Source organism: Micromys minutus (genome assembly GCF_963924665.1).
Source record: "Micromys minutus genome assembly, chromosome: 18".
NCBI lineage: Eukaryota > Metazoa > Chordata > Mammalia > Rodentia > Muridae > Micromys > Micromys minutus.
This window is the reverse complement of record NC_137953.1, coordinates 28,486,619-28,507,746: the sequence shown is the minus strand read 5'-3', so window position 1 is coordinate 28,507,746 and position 21,128 is coordinate 28,486,619. Positions and strand designations below refer to the sequence as shown.

General features: G+C 40.4%; 2 protein-coding genes across 5 annotated transcripts in view; one reads left to right on the top strand and one right to left on the bottom strand.

The window, feature by feature from the left end:
• The window catches only part of TAX1BP1 (Tax1 binding protein 1), a 50,311-nt gene extending 34,799 nt beyond the window's left edge, over nucleotides 1-15,512 (top strand). For both annotated transcript variants that reach the window (XM_080932486.1, XM_080932485.1), the window contains exons 14-18: nucleotides 1,960-2,031; nucleotides 5,282-5,456; nucleotides 5,940-6,082; nucleotides 14,021-14,103; nucleotides 14,903-15,512. In XM_080932486.1, coding sequence (XP_080788612.1) covers nucleotides 1,960-2,031; nucleotides 5,282-5,456; nucleotides 5,940-6,082; nucleotides 14,021-14,103; nucleotides 14,903-15,104 — 675 coding nt within the window. In that variant the 3' untranslated portion in view covers nucleotides 15,105-15,512. The remainder of the gene's footprint in view (nucleotides 1-1,959; nucleotides 2,032-5,281; nucleotides 5,457-5,939; nucleotides 6,083-14,020; nucleotides 14,104-14,902) is intronic.
• A 3,261-nt stretch (nucleotides 15,513-18,773) lies between these two features.
• Nucleotides 18,774-21,128, bottom strand: part of JAZF1 (JAZF zinc finger 1) — a gene marked incomplete at its 5' end in the record, with an annotated part of 294,697 nt that continues 292,342 nt past the window's right edge. For all 3 annotated transcript variants that reach the window (XM_080932108.1, XM_080932109.1, XM_080932110.1), the window contains one exon: nucleotides 18,774-19,277. In XM_080932108.1, coding sequence (XP_080788234.1) covers nucleotides 19,101-19,277 — 177 coding nt within the window. In that variant the 3' untranslated portion in view covers nucleotides 18,774-19,100. The remainder of the gene's footprint in view (nucleotides 19,278-21,128) is intronic.

The following is a 21,128-nucleotide window of genomic DNA, read 5'->3' as shown; positions in this document are numbered from 1 at the left end:
TTGATATGGGTGGTGAGAGAGAGGTAAAGCTAGTGAGGTGAGTATGCGAAGTCTATTTTCTCTTGGATGCCATTTCTGTTTTTATTATGTGCATGGATGTTTTGCTTGCAAGTGTTATCTGTGCACTCCTTGTGTTCCTGGTACCTATAGCAGCCAGATGAGTACATTAGATTCTATGAACATAGAGTTGTGAGCTGCCATATGGGTGCTGGAAATTGAACTTTTATTATAGACTAGGGACATGAACCTAGAAAGATTGATCTGAAATACATCATTTAGGAAGAACTGTTGAAGTGATTGAGTTTGTATTGTATTGTTTGCTATTTTGTTTAAGACATGGCCCTAGTATGTAGCCCTAGCTGATATGGAACTTTCTTTGTAGACCATGCTGGTCTGACTCACAGAGATCTGCCTTCCTCTGCCTCTCAAGTTCTGGGATTAAAGGTGTGTGTTACCATACCAACAAAGAGTAGTTTTAGTTGGACCCGTTAATGCTGGTGCTCTTACAGTTGATCAGTGGGTAGTTGTTGAATAAATGAGTGATATAGATTGAAAATGTTAGGGAGGAAAGGGAAAAGTTGTAGTTTTTAAGCATTCTGTTGATTCTGGTGATAATTGCTAACTAATATAAGAAAGTAAGTGTGGAACATTTTGTCTTTGCAATGCAGAAAAGACAACAGTGAAAACATTATCTTACCTTTATTTAAAATGACAGGTTTTCCATCCATTGTAGCAAGTGTGTAATCTTGACACTTAGAAGTTTGGGGCAGGAAATTAAAGATCATTCAGGTCCTACTTGAACGAAATCTTGAGTTCCTGGCCAGACTGGAACCCAGGGCGAGACTTTGACTCAAAATAACAACAGACAGACTTGAAATGAGATTGGTGCACAGATTTATATTTATAGCTTATCAGTTGATAATGGAAGAAAGTTTTCAGAGACAGGATAGACAAAAGAGCCACAGAAGAATGGTTATAATGTATCTTTATTTGTGGCTGGGACACACACACACACACACACACACACACACACACACACATTAGGATAACAATATTGGTGCAATTTTATATAAGCCAAAGGAGTAAAAGATAAGGGAAGCTGCCTTCAGGGTAGAAGAAACATTTTAGAGTATGGGGTGGGAAGAACGTAAAAGCTAGAAGGCGTGGAGTGAGTTAGAATTGGGTCCTAAGACATGCCATCACTGTTGGACTCTTAATTCCACAGCCATTGAGATCATTGGCATAAGACTAGCCAGTATTGGGTCTGTCAGTGTCCTGTCATGGAATGAAAATGGCCAAGGACCTAAAGACATATTGGCAGCTAGGAGGGAGGGGCTCATATGGCCCCCATCCCTTTCTGAACATTCTGGGACCAAATAGTTGCTGCTGGGGGGGGGGGATTTATTCAGTGGTGTAGGAACTAGTAAGGAACTTATAGCCCCACCAAGACCCTGTAAGCAATTAGTGAAACCCATTAGGCCACCAGTAACTATGAGAGTAGAACAGAGATGAGGGGAAGAGGAAGCAGATTATTGGGAGTAAGAGGGAAATAGGAGAAGACAGTAGGAGGCGTTTATGGTAAAAAACACTGTATGGATATTATACACAATCAGTGTGTTGATACATTTTAAAAGGATAAGAGAAGTTAGGTCTGGTGACACACACCATTGGTCTCAGGAGGCTGAGACAGGAGAATTGAGAGTGTAAGACTAACCTAACCTAGGGCAGTTCTAGTTAGCCTGGCTACATAAATCCAGAAGTAGAAAAAAAAGAAACTGGTCAGTAATGGCAGCTAATACAAAGACTGAGAACTGAGGACAGAACTGAGCTTGGTATAGAAAATCACTTTGACAGTAGTGTAAGGTTTGAGTGAATCTCATGTGAGGAGAAAATAGAAAATAAAATATTAACCATCATCATCTCTCTCTCTCTCTCTCTCTCTCTCTCTTTTAAATTCAGCTACAGTTGGAAGAGAAAGACAAAGAAATAAATGCTCTGGCTTCGTATTTGGAAATTTTCTCCAGTGAGAAGGTATTAAGCAATGCACTCACTGTGAACAGTTTTTGCTTTCTTTTGTCTGACCTCTCTTTGAAAGCTTTCCTCCCTGTAGTAAACAGTGACCTGTGAGCCATTCTCATTAGCAGATCCCACATCTGCCAATTTTTGAGAAATATGTTAAGGGCTGAAAATGGCTGGTTTGTCTCCAACACATACTTTGCATTTAACAATAAGCTAAGTTTAAAATATTCAAAGTTAGAGAAGAAGTGAATTTATAATTGGGTATTTGTTTAGAGTTAAGTATTTTCTTGAAAAGAAATGAATCTGTTAAAGGAAAAGGATTGATACTGTTTCTTGCTAATATAAAGCTCAAGCCTTTAAACTAAAACTTGAAGCTTGTGTTTTTTGTGTTAATTTAATGCTTGCTGGTGTGTACAAATCTACAAATGTATGTAGTAGTCAGATTGCAGAATTTGGTGGTGTAGTACAATGTGCAGCCTTTGGAAGATCTGCTTAAGGGGTGGATTTTCAGGTTGGATGGATACTCTGCTCCGGAGTGGACTTTCAGACTCATCACTTCCCTAGTTGTCTTTGTCATTCTGTCAGGAAAGCACGTTTGTCTTCTTGTATGGGTGTTGTATTTGTGGTTTGGCGGTAGTCTGCTAATTCAGTGTCCAGCAGTCAGCTGTGATGGCGCTGTGAGGTAGCATTGCCACCTGCTGCAGGCCAGCGACTCCGCTGCTTAAGCTTGCTTCCGCTGCAGGTCATTGGGTACCACTAGAAAGCTTACTCACAGGACCTGTACTTTTACTCATAATACTTTCCATAGTTTTAACTATGCAGGTATGTTTGTATATGTTTTATGCTTCTTTGTTGGGTATCTTTCTCTTCTGCTTAACTGCATGGTCCGTGGAGAGTGCAGACTGTACCTGTTTTATTCACTGTGTCTGCAGTCCCTTTCACAATACCTGCTATTTGAAGTCAAGCATTTGTTAAGTGCCTAAGCTAATGGAGCAAATATAATTTATAGCATTTGCCTTTGAAAAGATTTGAATGGAAGAAATATACTGAAGTCAATAGCTTTATTGACCGTTTAAAAATGCAGACCTTCTTAGGAACGCTGTGTTGGACGCTTGCTGTCTGCCTTCACTTACTACTATTACTACTGCTGTTACCATTATTATAAAACTTTGAACTTACTCTTGCTTTCTTGTAGTATGGCATTGTTTCTATCACTTTAAAAGTTTTTAAGTTTTGCATTGTGATGTCAAACAATCTGTTTTAATATTTAGTGTCTGCTCCTCAAGAGTATCTTGAGAACCCTAAAACCTGTCAAGGCTTCTGAGATGTAGTGTTAGGTTCTCATTAGTCATCACTGACCCCTAGGTGTGCACACACTTGCCTAGAAGGTAGCAAGTGGTCAGTAGCAGAAGTCACTCTATATTCATTCTCATGGTTTTTTGAGGGGGAGGAAGTAAAAAGGAAACAGAGTATAGACCAGGGGAAGATGGAATGGAGGCAGGATAGGGGGAAGGTGTCCCTTCCCTTAGAACTGGTGTTGCAGGTGCTTGTTAGCTTCTCTGTGAGTGCTGGGAACCAAACCTGGATCCTTGGCAAAAGCAAGTGTTGTTAACCCCCAACCTCCTGCTTGAGGAGACAGGTTTCACTAAGTAACCCAGCCTGGCTTTGAACTCACTATTGAGTCCAGGTTATCTTCAGACTCTGGCGATCCTCCTTTCTCAGCCTCCTGACAACTTCTTTTAGAAGGCGTTTTTTGTTTTTAATGCGTTCCCTGCATGTCTGTGTATTGTGTGTTTGTCTGCTCATAGAGGCCAGAAGAGGGTGTCAAATCCCTCAGGAACTAGAGTTTTGGATAGAAAATACCATGTAAATGGTAGGAATTGTACCCAGGACCTTTGGAAGAGCAGCCAGTGCTTGTAACTGCTAATTCTGTTTTTCTTAAAAACAGCAGTTTTGCCGAGTCTTATATTTAGAGTATCTGTATGGTTTTGTAGACTGAGGACTGCTTCATTGGACTGCCACGGTTTTAAGCCACTAGAGTGAAATTAGTGGATTCCTAAGAAATGTAATCTTTATAGCATCTCTCTCTCTGCGGGGGCAACCTGAGATGGTGGTCTTCAGCTGTACCTCTGCCTCCTAGCTGCTAGGACAATACCGTATATAAACATTTAAATGTTAAAATCTCTTATGGAAGAAAATGATGGCTTAAGAAAAGAGGTAGACTGAGTCACTGAAATCTATCTTGTTTAGGGGGTCTCTCTTCCTCTTCATCGTCCTCTCTTTTCCATCCCTCCTTCCCCTCAGTTCCCTTTCATAGTTTTTTACATGGTGCTGAGCAGTCAGACCTGAATCCATCTGCAGGCCAGACTAGACAAAGCTTCTACCAGTAAACTGTGTCTTTAGCTTTGAGACAGTTTTCATTAGAGCCCAGGCATGCCTTGAATTCACTTTGTATCCCAGGCTTGCCTCAACATTGCAATCCTCCCAAATGCTAGGATGTTGTTTTTAAATATTGGCAGTTTAAGACATTCTATTTCCATCTTAGAATCATTTTGTCAACTCATGGAGAAGCCTGCTGGAATATTTATTAGGATTTCATTGTATCTGCAGTTAGTTTGAAGGGAATTACTACTGTAAAACAATTTTCTGTCTGTACACTTGGTATGTGTCCCTCCATTTGTGCTATCTTTAGTCATACTCAGTGTTGTGTGAGTATCTTTTGCTAACTTCTCAGGCATTTTCTCTCATTGGTTTTACTAACTAGAACTATACTCTTCTTCGTTGTTCATATATATAAGGATAGAACTAACTATACTTTGAATCTTGCAATCTGCTGCTAAATTCTCTCGTACTCCTGACTCCTCTGCTGGAGCTGCTTTCTGTATGGACAGTTGTATCCTCTGAATATAGAAAGACTTGTTAGTCTGTCTTCCTTAATCTTTTCTTAGTCACAAGTTATGCTGAAGAGAATTAGGGAGTGCAGAATCCTTTACTCATAGTTAACCTGCAATAGAATCATTTGATATTTTTACTTTATATACTTTTGAGGTATTTTTCGAGTTAAGGAAATTATTTACTATCCTAGCTTGCTAGATTTTTAAAAGCCCTGAGTGAATCTTGGATTTCCTGCTATATTGAATGTTTTTCACTCTGTTAACATATTTTCTATGTCTGTCATTGTGACATATGGAGAAGTGAGCTCACATAGTCCTCATAGGACATTTGGCTGCTTTTCTTACTTGTCTCTGTCTGTCAATGTCAGGAACTTCAATCCAGTCTAGAAGATCAAAAAGGAAAAAAAAAGGAAGGCCAGAGCCCCCAACAAGCCTCAAGGTGTCTCAACCCATGCTCTGAGCAAAATGGGCTCCTCCCTACACTGCCAAGTGCGCAGCCAGTTCTTCAGTATGGTAATCCTTACACGGCACAGGAGACCAGAGGTTAGTCACATCTCTTCATGGTATGGAGTTAGCTGACTCTAAGACATTCAGCTTTTATTTTCATGGAATTAAGAGAGCCTAGGGTATAATGAACTAATAAATTCATGTAATTTTCATTTTAATGTTTAGTATTATTGCCGACATCTGCAGGTGATATGTCATGAATGAGGAGTCTTAATTGCTTATCACAGACTCAGTTATTAGACCTGTGGGCTAAAAATAAAAACATAAGAAACTGTCTTGCTCTGTAACGGAGCCTGGCATGTGCTACCATGCCTATGTGGCCTCTGCGGCTCTTCTTCCTATGTTGTGGAGAGGCTCCCAGACCTTTTGGTGCTTTAGGGAAGCGTGTTCCACTTAGCCACACCCTGAGTCCCCATTTGCTTCTCTGTGTCATCGTAACTCCATAGAGAGGTGCTAATTTCTTGTAACTAGTTTCATCAAATTTCTCCCTAAATGTTTCTTTTGTAATTCTTATTACAGATGGAGCAGATGGTGCTTTTTATCCAGATGAAATCCAAAGGCCACCTGTGCGGGTCCCATCTTGGGAAGACAATGTTGTCTGTAGCCAGCCTGCTCGAAACCTTAGCCGGCCGGATGGTTTAGAAGACCCCGAGGACAGCAGAGTAAACTGAGTTTTAATTATTTGGGCCTGCCTATTTTTGTGCTTTCTAGCTTATGTGGCATGTTAAGGGTGTATGTCTAGAAAGACTATGAATTTGCATTTGTATCCTGGTTTTCTTTTGAAAAACCTGTGTTTGAAAACCCAACCAGTGCTGGGCAGTGGTGGAGCACGCCTTTAGCCCCAGCACTTGGGAGGCAGAGGCAGACAGATCTTCGAGTTCCAGGCCAGCATGGTCTATAGGACAGCCAGGGCTATACAGAGACACCCTGTGTATGGGGGAGGTGGGCGTAGCATATCAGTTAGTGTAATTATGACTTTCTAAGTAACTACCTACAATCCTGTGACTGTGGTCTTCTGGCCTAGGAGAAAGAAAGTAAGAAGACACAAAGATAGTATGCAAAGCAGATACTGCCATTTCAGTTTTATATTCACATCCTATAAATTCTAAGGTAGATTTTATTATCTTTATCATATAGTGGTGATTTTTTTTTTTTTTTGAGAAAGAAACTCCCCCTTTTAGACATTCTTAATACTTACGTGATGTTTCTTTTTCTAGTAGCAACATAAAAATGATGATAATTAAATTAGCTTATATGGTGTAAGATTACTATTATTACCAGAACTTAGTATATAGACCAGGGTGTTCTCTTGCTCTTAGAAATCCAGCTGCCTCTTCCGTCCAGTGCTGGGACTGAAGGTGTAAGCCACTGTATCTGGCTGAAAGCTTATATTTAAGAGACTAACCCCATTTAGTAAATACAGTTTTTCAGAACAGCTCTTCGGTGGATGGGGGCTCCTTTTCTCAGAGGCAGCTCCTAGATCTCCTGTGCAGTGAGATGCATTTCAAGGAAATGGTTTCTCGTGCTCTTTGCAAGTACAGTGTATCATGACCTGTTTCTCATTTAATATAGTTTGCTGCATTTAATTGCTATTAACCTTTGCAGAAACTGATCAGTGTTCAGACAGGCATGATTTTAGACCTAGTGTTCAACACTCATAATGGAGAAAAATGTATTTCTCCCTCCTGCCTTTTGGCCTCCTGTGTCCATTACTGGGAATAATTAGGAAAACTGTCAGAACTTTTGTAGCCTGTTTAAGGTCTCTAATAGTATCTTACTGCTTTTTTTTTACAATTTTACTTTACATTTTGCATATTTAATCTGATCATTCTTGGCATAGATGTTACAAGTGACAAGCCTTTCTTTTCCATGATCGTCTGTTTCGGCTTAATTAGCAGAATGTTCTTTCTGGTCTGTGTGCTTTGCCCTCCTGCAAACCCATGAGAAACAATGTTAGAGTCTCGGGCTCATTTGCTGAGATGCTTAGGTTGGGTAATGAGATAGAAGGGTTCTTAACCATGTGTGTCTGGAGTATTTGTAGTTTCTAAACACGATTTTTCTGTGCTTTTTATTTACATCTAAAATTTCAAATTTTTTTTTCTTTAATAGCAAAACTGTTTGCAAATAAGGGGTTTTATTATGTAGTTTTAGTAAGAATAAGAAAAGTCACTTTTCCTGTGGGAGTGGTTCATAGTCACAGTGACCTAGTGGGCACTTGGAGACTAAGTTGAGATGTCCTAGTCTCTCAGCCTGTGCTGCTGCCTCCAGCTGCCACTTCCTCTTCTTTCCTGTGCCAGAAGCCAGTGGCTTCCAGAACCCCTTATAAGTCTCATTTACCTAATACTTTTAATGATATTGTAGGGAGTAAATGTTTCTCTGGGTCTTTGCCTGCTGAACCCTATATACACGATAAGTCACTTGTTTATCACAGTTCTGAGAGGTGGATTGTCATCTTTACTGGTTGCTAGTGGAAGGAACTGAGGTCCTGATTAGGTAGTTAGACCTAAATCACACTGCAGTGAGGTAGATGTAGGGTCAGAGCCTCTTCAGGCCATCTGTGAATGCTGTGGTTTTAACTGTCCTCAGCTGTGGCTACACTAGAGTTCTGCACTCATAGCACCCTGAACATTGCCTCTACACCATTTCCTAGGCCAAAAGACATAGCTAATAAGTACTCATGTACTAATATTTAGTAACCTTTAAAAATAGCATGTCTAAATTAAATTAAAAACTTGAATTTAATGTTAGATAAGCATAGTTGCCATTGGGATGTGTGACTGTGGCCACGGTACAGCTTAGCTTTGGAGGCACACTGGACAAGCCGTCTGCTTACTTCACACTAGCTTTTACATAGTACTTGCTTTGTGTTTCAACAGTTCCAGAGACTTTGCTTCTCAAAGTTAGGGTGTCCTAGGAAGTGGTGTTAGCACTATCCAGAGCTGAAACCAAGTAGAATTGGTTTTTCAATGCCACCTGTCAAACACAAGACAAAAATCCAATAGAAACAGTATGGATTTCCATGGTACTCCAGGTACCTTCACACAGTGTTTAACAGTGTCTAACATGATCTAAGTCTCTGCCCCTCAGTAAGTGTTTGTATATGAGCAGCAACACCGCCTCCAGGATTGCCACGAGTGCAGGCTTTCCTGCCCCCAGCCCTGAGAATCAGTGGACATGTTGTCTCTGTTTCAGGTGCAGCAATCCCGACTTGTAATCCTGCTGCTTAAGACTAGGCATCCCTCCCCCAGTACAGTTCCTTCCCACTTTCATGGAATTTTCCCTTCTTCATTCTTGTTTCTAGAAAGGTGTTCTATTGCAGTTTCCGAATGAGTCTTTAGTAATGAACTCCCACTGAAGACCGTTTTGTTGATAGACATTTTTTCTGTCACAGTCTTAGCCTTTCTTGTAAAAAGTGTGGTTTTCAAAAAGTCCTGTGACTCTAGAGTTACTGAAAAATCACACTTTTGCTGCTCCCCATTTGTCACAATGTACTGCTTGTGGATTCATTTTAAATTGGCTGCCACAGTAGCAGTTATTGTCCTAGTGTATTTGCAGGAATGATCTGCAACAGCATTTGACTCGTTTTACTAAGTAGCCTGAAGAGCACAGTGGAAGATTCCTTTCCAGATCTTTGTTTCTCTTGATTAGGCAGAAATAGATTTCCCTCCCTTTCTGGTTTTACTTTTGTTTTTAACCTACTGTGCCGTTTAAACTTTAGGTTTCCTAGAATGGTAGTACCGAGCAGTAGCTTTACTGACATACAGTTCCCCATGTAAAGTGTGTAGCTCATGGTCAGCAGAGTCACAGTTGTGCAGTTATGGGGTCAGTTTGAAGGAGAGAAACTCTTTTGTTCTTTACCCATTCCTTACCCCAGAAAAGTCTCCATCTGCTTCCCTTGCAGACTGTCTGTTCTCGACATTTAGTACATAAGTCAAACTGTAGCACATGAGTTCTTTCGGATTCCCCAGTATGTTTTTTAAAAGTTACCACTATTTTAGCATGCATTTATGGAAACACATGGAAATTGCTTGTTTCCTTCATTGCTGAATAATATTTCATCATCTGAACATTCCATATACATACTTAGATTTATTTTTATTTTTATATTTGAGTATTTGCCCTACATGTATGTCTGTGCCCCATGCGTGTGCCTGGTGCTAGCAGAGGCCAGAACTGGAGTTCCAGGTAGTTGTGACTCACTATGTGGATGCTGGGAACTAAATCTGCGTCTTTGCAAGAACCAGTGAGTGCTCTTAACCACTGAGCCATCTCGACAGTCCCTTAATAGTGTATATTTTATGTCTTTATAGGATTGTATCATTTTCCCCTTTAGGCTACTATGAACAGTGTTTTTCTGGACACTTTATGTAGAAGTCTTTGGGATAATACTTTTCAGGGTTAGAGTTGCAGGTGATTGTGGGCCAGCAGATGTGGATGTGAGGGACTGGATTTGGGTCTTCTGGAAAACAGCAAATATTCTTTACTGTTGAGGCTTCTGTTTAGTTACTGTTCGGTTGCTGTGAAAAGATGCTATGATCAAGGCAACTTCTAGAAGAAAGCATTTAATTGGGGGCTTGCTTACAGTTCCACAGAGCGCATGCATACCATCAGGGCAGGGAGCAGGAATGGCACTGGAGAGTAGCTGAGAACTCATCTATAGAAACCGTGAGACAGAAAGAGCCCTAAGGTCCACCACCAGTGAGTGACACATCTCCTAACCCCTCAAACATTCCAGCTGAAACCAGCATTCCAACATGTGAGCCCCTTGATGATTCTCCCTCAGACGCCTGCAGCATCTTAACAGCCCCTTAAGATATACAACTCTCCATCTTCAATTTCTAATATAATTTGACTCAAGTTTATTATTTTAAAAATTAACCAATGGCATCTCATTCTTTTAACTTATAGAACCATGTAATCAAATACTAAAATACATTCAGATTTTTTAGTTATTTTGCTTTTAACCCTTCATCCCCTAGTTCTTGTAGGGGGTCTGCCTTAACAGCGTCATTCCCAGTCTATTCTGCCACTTTCTCTGGCATGGACTTGGGGTGAAGGAGGAGATAGACTGTAGCATATATTTTTCTGTAGACTGATCGATCCATTACCATGTTTTTGGTTCTTTTTAAAGGAAATTACATTTAAAATTATTTTCTCTTACATCTCAGATTAATAGAAAAAAATCTTTAAAAAACAACACTAAATATTTTATACACTAAGAACACTAAGAATTAAAAATACTTTGCAAAAGCCACCCAGTTACAGTGTGGAATACTCCTATAATCTCATCAGAAGCGGGGCGGTTACTGAAAGTTCCAGGATCATGTTTCCAGCTCTGTATCCCCCATCTTAGAGCAAAACTAAAGGGGCATTCTCTGATTGTTTTCCATGTTGAGTCTACTTTATATCTTAAGTGCCATAAAAAAATGTAAGAAACAGCCTATTTTTCTCAGTTTTTGTATTCAACTGGAAGGCAGATGTGCAAGCATTCTCTCTCCCTCTCTCTCCTTCTCTCTTCCTCTTCCCCCCTTTCCTCCTCCCTCTCTCCTTCCCTCCCTCTCTCCTCGCTCGTTCACTCTTATTATATATATATATGTGTGTGTGTGTGTGTGTGTGTGTGTGTGTGTGTGTATCTATCTATATATATATATTTTTTTTTTAAACTGGAATTTAGGGTCCCTTGTCTCTGGGGATCATGCTTTTCAGAAGGATCCAGTATATGAGCTGCTCTTTCAGGAAGTGGTCCTGGAATGAGTTCATTATGGTTGCAAACTTATTCTTAAGTGGAGATCCAATTGATCATTTTGTATATCAGTATGAGTTATATTAATCGTAATTACAGGAGTTGGCTGCTTTGAAGACTGCATACTTCATGGCTCAAGCTACCTTCCAAAGAGGTCATTTCTTACTTCCTAAGAGATGCTTTTAACCGTTGTGGTGGTGGCACACATCTTTAAATACAGCACTTGGGAGGAAGAGTCAGGCAGATAGACTTCTGAGTTTGAGGCCAGCCTGGTCTACAAAGTGAGATCCAGTAGAGCCAGGGCTACATAGTGAAACTCTGTCTTGAAAAGAAAAGAAATGGTTGGTTTTCAATGTAACATCCAGAGTTCAATATATATTATTTGAGACAGAGGTTCACTTTGTAGTGGCTGGCTTGAAACTAAGTATAGCGGGTAATCTCCGCTCCACCTGCCTTTGGCTCCAGTGTGTGTGCTCACACTGGCCTCTTCCTCTAGTGCTTTTGAGAGCAGAGCTGGTGTGCGGTCCAGGCTTTTCTGTCTCATGTGACCTTCCTTCCTCTGCCTTCCAAGTGCTAGGATGACAGACATGTGCTGCCACACCTAACTTTAGAATTTCTCTTTTAAAAAGTAGTAATATTTAGGATTAGGATTATTAAAAGTTATGTATGGCTTAGTAGAAATTGCTTTTACTTTTTTTCCCTCCTAGTGTTTAACAAGCATGGCATTGCTTTGTCTGGTAGACTGTTTATACTGTACTGTTCATTGGTAGATTCATGGTGCTTACAAAACAGTTATAAGCTGTTGGCAGTTTAAAATGGGGGGGGGGGCAAGTGGGTAATAAATTACCTAGTTTTTAGCTCTTAAAGAGTTGTCTCCTAGTTTAAATATTTGCTTTTAAGATTTGGAGGTTAGGATGCCAAAACATGTCGTTTTATTGTTCCCCTTCATTTTTTTCATTTTTAAAGATGTTTTTAAATTAGATTTTTTTTTTTTTACAAAAATGAAAATAGTTTTGAAATTTCATCATCACTGTTGCTTAGTAAGCAAACCCAGTATTTCAGATAGTGTGGCTAGAAGTCCTGTTCCTGGGAGCTTGAGTAATCTGATACCAAATAAAAGTGGTCGTGTCTTGGATAATAAACATAACAGGTTCAACACATATATATCATCTTTTTTATTTGTACATAAGTTATGTTTTATTAGCCCTGTTTTCTCTGTCACCCAGTTATCTCTTAGAAAAAATGCATGCATGAGCGCACCAGACTCTGCGACCTTTAAGTCATTGTATAACTCCCAAGCTGGGAAGTTAGGTAAGAGGCAGGTGCCTCTGCCCACTCTGCTCTCCCTTATTCCCACCGCATCGCCACAGCAGCTCCGTTCCCTGCTCTCCCCGTGGCGTGCATGACTGACTCGCTCACTGCCTGCCCAACAACACTGTGGTCAGTGCAGGTACTAGCTGCTGAGAAGGCTTGAAGGAGGCCTTTTTTTCTGTTTTGTTTTGGTGTTCAGTGAGCTTCTGTGTTTGGATGTTAATTGGTACAAATAGATCTAAAAATGACTCTGGGAGTCAGACATGGGAATTCAAATTAGTGCTTTCTTTGTGATTAAAACTCTGTTCTATAGATGGTTTTTTTCCTTGAAGTCTGACAGGATGTTTTGATTTGGCTTTTGATTTTGCTAAATGTGTTTTTCAGTTAGTTCTGCCAGTGTGTATAACCCAAGAATGTGTCGCATACACTCATATATGTTATTACTTTTCCCGTATTCTTGTTTTCTGCATAGTGTATAATGTGTGTTTATAAACATCTTAACCAAAAAGATGATTGCAAGTTAACAGTGATTAGACGAGAATCATTGGAACAGAACAGCAGACTTGAAATATTTGGAAAATGGTCTCCCTCTCTTTGGAGCTATAAAAAAATGAGCAAAGTCACGTACACATAGCCTGGGTTGGTCTGGCTTCATTCAGTGTCCCTCTGAGCTAGAGCTTGTCTTCTCTTCCCGTGCTTTCACCTATAAGTTGTCAGCCGTGGGCTGGAAGTGATTCCTGAGGGTTCAATGGATTTAGTTTAGTGTGCTAAAATTCTCATGAGAAATCGAAGTCATTTTCTGTCCAGTGTATTTGCCTGTGTATGCTCTGTGTCCATTAATAACGTAGTAGAAGTCTCTTATTTTCAGACGGAAGTACTTGTGTTCAAATAACTTAATAATGGGTTCCGAGCACTAAGAAGTAGTGCTGGCAATTGGCTATGCAGACACATCATAAAGTTCTTTAAAAGCTAAAATGCAAGCAGGGTGAAATGTAGCACAAACCTTTAATTCCAGCATTAGGAGGCAGAGGCAGGTGGATCTCCAAATTTGAGACATCCTAGTCTACAGAGTGAGTTCCAGGACAGCCAGAGCTGCAGAGAGAAACCCTGTCTCAAAAACCAAACCACAATAAAAGGTTGAAATACCATAGATATTTTGAGATAATAGAGCTCAAATTCATGGTTGTTACAGTGTGTTTTGCTTTGCTGTTGTTAACCTGTCTTACCATGTCTTATTTGTAAATTAATGTTTTTCATAACCATGAATGAAAGAAAACCTCACTTCTACTATGGGACTTGGAGTGTATGCCCTGGAAATGGGGGAGGAGTACATACTTGAGAAAAGTCACATTATTTGTCCGTGCTCTATGTTAGTTGTATATAAGCTCATATAAGTAGCTTTATGGGAAAGTTTAAGTAATAACAGAGCTAAAACCTAAATTGGGTAATTTAAGTGTCATTATGAGCTTCCTAAATTAAAGAATTTATATATTTGGTTTCATTTTCTTACAACATTGGCCTGGTACTTCTGTTTGTTCTGTGACAGGAAGATGAGAGCGCGCCCATCCCTTCTGACCCAGCAAACCAGCATTTACGAGGTCACGGAGCAGGCTTTTGCTTTGATTCCAGGTAGGTTTTTTCCTTTGTAGAATTTTATAGAATTATGTAAGACAAGTGATTCTAAAAGTTAGGTTTTGGGAACTTGTTAAAAAACACATTGCCCAGAGCCTAGCATACAGAACATAAATCCCCTTCAAGGTTCTAGCATTCATACGATCTTGCCTTTTGTGATTCAGATGCTCCATCTTTTGAAGAGCTGGAGGCATAATAACTTTGAAGTAGATACTTTTAAATTCTGTGTGTTGTTTTGGGTTTGTTCACAGGAGTTCAAGGCTCTTATAGGCCAGCAAAGGGCATCTGATGTCCTGGAGCTGGAGGTCAGGCACTTGAGCTGAGAGAGGGTGCTAAACTGATCCTCTGCAAGAGCAGTAAATTCACTCAAGCCCCCAAATGCTCAACCCAGTAGACACTGGTGGAAAACAATGAGTTGTATTCATTCTTGGAATTTAAAAAAAGAAACAAACATTTTGGTTAAAAAGTGGGAATGTGTGTTGCCCCCCCCCTTGCGCCCACCCCACCCCCCTCCAAGTAAGCCTTATTTTACAGAATGCCTGCCTTTGGTAGGTTTTGGTGTTTGTCAGTCCAATTGTAAAACTAAATTTAGTAGTGGTTTTCTAAAAAGACAGATTCTGTATGTATTACCAAGAATCTAGAAACAGAAAAAGATTAACTAAACTTGTAAAGACTGAGGATAAATTGTTTAGTATAAATAGCAGCTAATTAATTAAATCAACTTGTACATGGACAGGTGCTATTACAAGTTAATTAGAAAATTACCTAATTCTTTATTTTCTTTTTTCTTTAAAAGCTTTGATGTTCACAAGAAGTGTCCTCTCTGTGAATTAATGTTCCCTCCTAACTACGATCAGACCAAATTTGAAGAACACGTTGAAAGTCACTGGAAGGTGTGCCCAATGTGCAGCGAGCAGTTCCCGCCTGACTACGACCAGCAGGGCTTTGAAAGGCATGTTCAGACTCACTTTGATCAGAATGTTCTCAACTTCGACTAGCTTTTAGTGCGATGAGAGGTAGTAAAATTTAGCTCTTAAAAAACAAACCAAAACTCAAATAGAGGCTAAGGAATTGCCAGGTGTCACTTCAGGTCCCTCGACCCTTCCCTGATGAAGAACTTCTTTAGAGTGCTGTCACTAGGGCCAGGGTACAGCTTTGACTACAATAAATACAGTTCTAATCTCTGCTAATCTTGTCTGCTTTACAAAAAATGCTTCTGTGTTTATATCTCTATTTATCCCCCAGTTAGCAAAAGTGTATGAAGAACACAGGAATTATTTTAATGTTACCCAATTGAAGACATATATGTAATAGTTAATTACTTAGTACAATCAGATTTACAAGTTTCTGTTCACCTTGGTGATTGAGCATGACTACTATTATGTAATAAAAAGCATTGATCATAACAGTTGTGTGAAATAATTATTTGAATATAGAAATGATAAATTTTAAAATCCTACTTAGATGTGGAGCTGCAAGAAGAATGAGATAAGAGGCTTGCAGAAACCCTTTTTATATGGGAAACTCTGGCTTTAGGAGTTAATATAAGGCGTATTTGATTAATTTTATCGTATTCTGGATGACTATTTTTAAATGATTGACTTTGTGTTTATAACCAGTTACAACTGTATACCTATAGTGGGCCAGGGTGAGTCAAGGCACCATCTCTTCTCATTAAGTTACCTTGTAAATATGATCTGGGGCATAAAATGGCAGACTGTACCATGATCTTTCTCACATTTTCCTGGTGTGCATACACATTGGAAATAACATTCCTCAGGAAGTGATCAGAAATGGAATGCACAGCCCAGATCCAACAGTTGTGTTTCTCAGTCTCTGCAGTGTGGTGTGCTAACATTAAGGAAGACAGTGTGGAGGGCTGTCACATCACTGTCACATTTGCATTAGGTTCACAGCCACGTGCACTTGAGCACACACATTCCTTTCTCTTTTTCTTTTATGATAGGAATGTTAAAGTTCTTTTCTTTGCTGCTTTAGCAGTTACTAAAATAGAGAACGATTCTGAGCAAACTAGATATTAAAGATGTTAAGCAAACATTTAGAGTTGGTAGATGCATCCCATGCTGCTGATGTTTACAGAAGAGTGTATTACTTGAATTGTTTGAGAAGGTATGTATTTTAACATTTTTACTTTTACATTTATTTTATTTGAAAAGATACTTAACTCTAGGCAATAGATTCAGATTGCCCTAGACTCTAAGGTGAAGGTATGAGGTATTCAGATGTCAGCTCTCAGGCAGTCCCAGGAGGCAAGACCAGCCGTGGATACTCCTTCCAGCTTCCTGGGAAGCTTTTCATAGAGTATCCTTGCAGGGGTGGGGGGATGCCCCACATGAGACCTTGGGGCCATGGAGATGGCTTTAGTTAGCACAGTGCTGGCTGTGCTGAGTTCCAGTCCCAGCACTGGAGTTACTGCTGGGGACGCAGTAACAAGATCCTCGGAACATGCTCTCAGCCAGTCTGGACAGATCTCTGGTTTTCAGGTTCAAGGCAGAGACGTGACAGGATGACACCATGTTGACATTTGACCTCTACACATATGTACACATGCTGTGGACATTTCTCCTGCAGTTAGTATGACCCATGCTAACCTGAAAGTAGTCTCTGAATATTACTGTCAGTGAGATGAGGCTGCTCATCTTGTTGGCTGTTTAACTGAATAGTTTACGTAGAGTTTTAGCCTCGAGCTTATGATAAAGTATTTACAGAAAAATAAGCAAAATGAGAGGGAACAAAATCTTTACATATCTAGATTTTGCAAAAATAACTAGGAGCTTGACAAACAGGCCCTGGGTGATGTTTTAGTTCCCACAGTAAATTTGATGCAGGTTCTTAAAGTGAAACTAGTTAAAATAAAGAGCCATATTGATTTTGGGTCAGAGGCAGTTTATTTTAAATGTGATTCATGTACATTTATTAAGCAGCTTTTCTTGACAGAAAGTTTGAATAAATTGCCTTCAGTTCTGATAGTTTTGTTGCTTTCAAACTTAATGTGCTCTGTCCCCAACAAAACATAAGAAAATAGAATTTAAAGCACGGTTTTCACAGACACGGTACAATACATTCACTATACACGGTGTAACAAAATAGCCCCTTCCTCACTCTTAGTAATACTGTCACAATGAAGAAGCAGAGACTGGGTTTATCACTGAAAGATTTAACATGCACAAGGACTGTTTGTATGACTGTGGCTGCTGAACTACTGACCCAGCCTGCAGTTTCTCACACTAGAAAGAGCAAAGCTAACTATTAATGTTGGCCTATAACTTTTTGGTCAACTGTAGGTAGATATGGAGCAAGTAGGGCCTTCTTTTGCACCAACTTCTGATTCTCAATTCTGGATCATCTGTTTAATACCACGAGAGCCAACACTGTATAGTCAAGACCAAGACCACTTTTCAGAGCTGAGGACATTTTTAGTGGGCAGCATCTTTATAAATATTTTTAAATCCCTCGCCGTAAGGGATTAATGCAGAAGCATACCCATCGTTTAACAATTATCTTCACAGTGTGAATGCTGAGGAGGGACTACTGTCTAGCTATAGTATAGTATAAGACTGCGTCAGATGGGAACACGGGAAAAAGGTTATTTTAGAGGGAATCTGAGTCTGCCTTTCACCAGTTTGTACTGTGTGCAGTTAGCTGTGTCAAAGCAACATTTATTGCGTATTAGGCAACCAGTAAACTCTTGTTTAAAGAATAGCACTTGGGAGAAAAGAACACTCAACACATGATGGTACTGTCGGTGAGAAGCTCCAGGACGATCCAGATGTAGGTCACTCTCAGTGGGTATATTGGTCACTCTTCCTTGACCACCTGCTGCAAGAAGCACTTAATGTCAGTAAGGCTTATTTTCATATTCTGGCAAAGTGTTTTCTAAAGCTGAACAGACATTTCTAATGAGAATGCAGACGTCTACAGTGACGGGAAAGTGCCATTAAAGAATGAGCATGAAAGGGGCAGTAGGGTCTTAAAAACATTCCTCTTTCAACAAACCTTCTGAAGTTTCGTTCGGATTGCGACCACAGATCTCTTAGGGCAAGTCGCAAGAACTGGCAAGGTAGAAACAAAGCTGTTGGCAATAGAGAACTACAAAGTGCTTTACAGCCTCATCTATCGACGAAGCGGCGACCGATTTTCACACACACACAGTTTGCCCTCAAGTATTTCCAAGTGTCTCCTACCAGTTCAGGGGAAGGTATTTGACACTGGTGCCTTGGTCCACGAATAACACTAGGTATAAATTCAGTCTCTTGCACCCGGCAGGCACTCAATGAGTATGTTAACATTAATGAGTGAACTGAGTCTTTAGCACAAAGACGCCATTTAGAACAGTAAAACGATCGCTAAGTTCCACGGCAAGAGTTTCAGCTTTATAAAGGGCAAGATAATAACTAGAAAGAAAAAGCACACCTTTTATGCATGTTATTTAAATATGAAAATATCTTTAGCATATGTTAAACATTCTTATTTATATCTCCGTTACCCAAAGTCTCTCTACTCACAAATACTAACTCCATTATGTAAGGCATGGGAACCACTTTGATAATGAAGGTATTATTTTGGTTTTATGTGAGTCGATGTGTTGAAAAGCTTCAATCACATTACAATCTTAAAACATCTCAGTGCCAGCCCTCCTCTTCCAGTTGATACCACTGCAATATGGTTAAACAATATGCAACATGCCCTTAAGTTTATTTTATTTTGGGGAAAATGTGCTGAAGAACCTAGAGCCTTTTTGTTTAGCACCTTATATCAAAGTAATGAAAATGGGCGTGATGATTACATGTGCAAATGTACAAAATCATTAACTCTACAAAGATACATCATTCCAAAATTACAGAAAAGTTTAAAGCATGCATTTAATTATTTTTCATTAAAGGGTTGCTGAGTGCTTCCCCTGAAAAAAGGTGGCTGTTTTCAAAATCAGCAACTGCTGGTGAGGATTTCTTGGCACAGTTCTGACCAGCACGTTACTGCTGCATCTTCCTGATCATCTCGGCAGACACTGGGGGATGGAAGTTGATTGTGTGGTGCCGCAGGCCCTGAGCTGTCTTGTAACTCTTCCCACACCGGCATTTGAATGGTTTGCGGACGCGGATCTGTGTTCGGTGCCCATTCTTAGCGTGGTACTTTATGCCGTTCACATTCTGTGGGGAAGATAGAAAGTGACCTGTTAGGAGTCTCAAGTGTCCTGTCACCTGTGCAGACCTCGGCATGGGTCAGGTTCCAGCAAAGCAGCTCCTGGATGGCATCCAGAGGGTGGGCTTCAGGTGGGCTTGCCGCATGTGCCAGGAATTTGTAAGAAGGTGAGTGGTACCGTTCCCTTTGTTTCCTGAAGCCTCGCTTCTCAGTCACTAAAGTTTTCTGCTTGGAAGATAATTAATTGGGAATCCTGTGAGTATTTCAGAACGACCCATGAAATATCTTTCTGAAGAACACAAAAAATAGGGTCAGGCAGACTGAACCCAAGATAAGCTGTGGTAAGTCCCCTGCTGTCCCTCACCCGGAAATGCTGCCAGAGTTAGCTTGCTCTGCTTTAGCACGGAGCGCTGAGAGCCTGTGGGCTCGGCTTTTGATGACGTACTGCATTACGAGCAGCATGCTTTTAAGCCTTTATATCAAGTCAGTCCCATGGAAAACAACATGTTGAGTGGATTTCTTAGCAACAGATGATAGTCTGGATGCTCATATTAGCAGAATGCCCCAGAACCCACACGGGGCTGCGTACAACTTCCTGGGTTGTACAATCTCATACCTTCTGGCCCCAGCAGAAACCTGCACATGTATACAGGCCCACCTGCGGTGCGTCTTTCACTTTATTTACACTCACACACCACGCTATCATGGATATTAAACTATGATAATAAGGCAGCAGTGTTCCGTGGGTTTAGGTTACATGCACGTTTTTTATTGAAATCCCTTCTAAATGTATGTCCATTTTAACTCGGTTGCTAACAAGTCTCGGTATAGTTTATATGCTCTGTACATCTAAGACCTCTTTTCCACATTGTATCTCCACATCTTCACTTTTCCTAACTGCTTTCATCTTACTTTGCCTCACCTAGACTCTGTCTGCTACAACTTACAGGATTAGCTTTATAGTTAGATAAAACATTTTCATGGTGACAGTGACTTTCCTCCCGCGTGTGGCTGCTAATTGTTCTCAGTGGACTTTGTGGGAAAGAACACTCAGCTGCTGTGTGTCCCTGGCTTTGTTGAAAACCACACTGGCTATTCATTACACACACCAGATATGTTGGGGATACTTCTGGAATCTCCATCCAGATGTAGAATATTATTTTAATACTCTATTAAGGATAAATTTTATAATAATCCTCAACAAATAATAAATAATTAAAACAAAAATAGCAGAATGCTTTCCAGCCATTGGTTGTACTGCTTCACTAGTTTATATACCATAAGACTGTTTACCAGTTTAGCAACAAGATAGTTGACACTGTTCATCTGGTTAAGCCTGAGGGACAGGCTCCAGGGGTTAAGAAAGAGCAGAGGAGATACTCGGAGTCTTGAGAGGATGGAGCAGATGGTACGGGGAACACTGGTGCTGAGCACGGGTTTCTAAAAGGGAGAGGAAGCTACCCCTTAGGTACTGTACTACCTAGGCCCCTATCAGATGCCTTGAGCTTCAGAGAACAGTGAGTTTCCTGATGCTATTTGGAGCGCCTCCCAATGCCTGCCTGGTCATGGCACGCCGTATTACAGAGTGATTGTTAAATGGTACCTCACAGCACGCGCCTCACTACTAGAAGAGACAGAAGACTGCTGTGAAAGCCTGGCTGGTAGATGTCTGCGGTCACACCAGTTTGGATTTGCAGCTCGTCCCGTGGTAGAACCTTGCATGACTGTGACGCTGAGGGCAACTTGGCTGTACTTGTTCTCAGGTCTGGCCTGAGTAAATCAAAACAAATGGGCCCTGCCCACAAACATGCCTGGCTCTGGGTCTTTCACATCTTAGCTTCCTGCCTTGGGCTGACCAC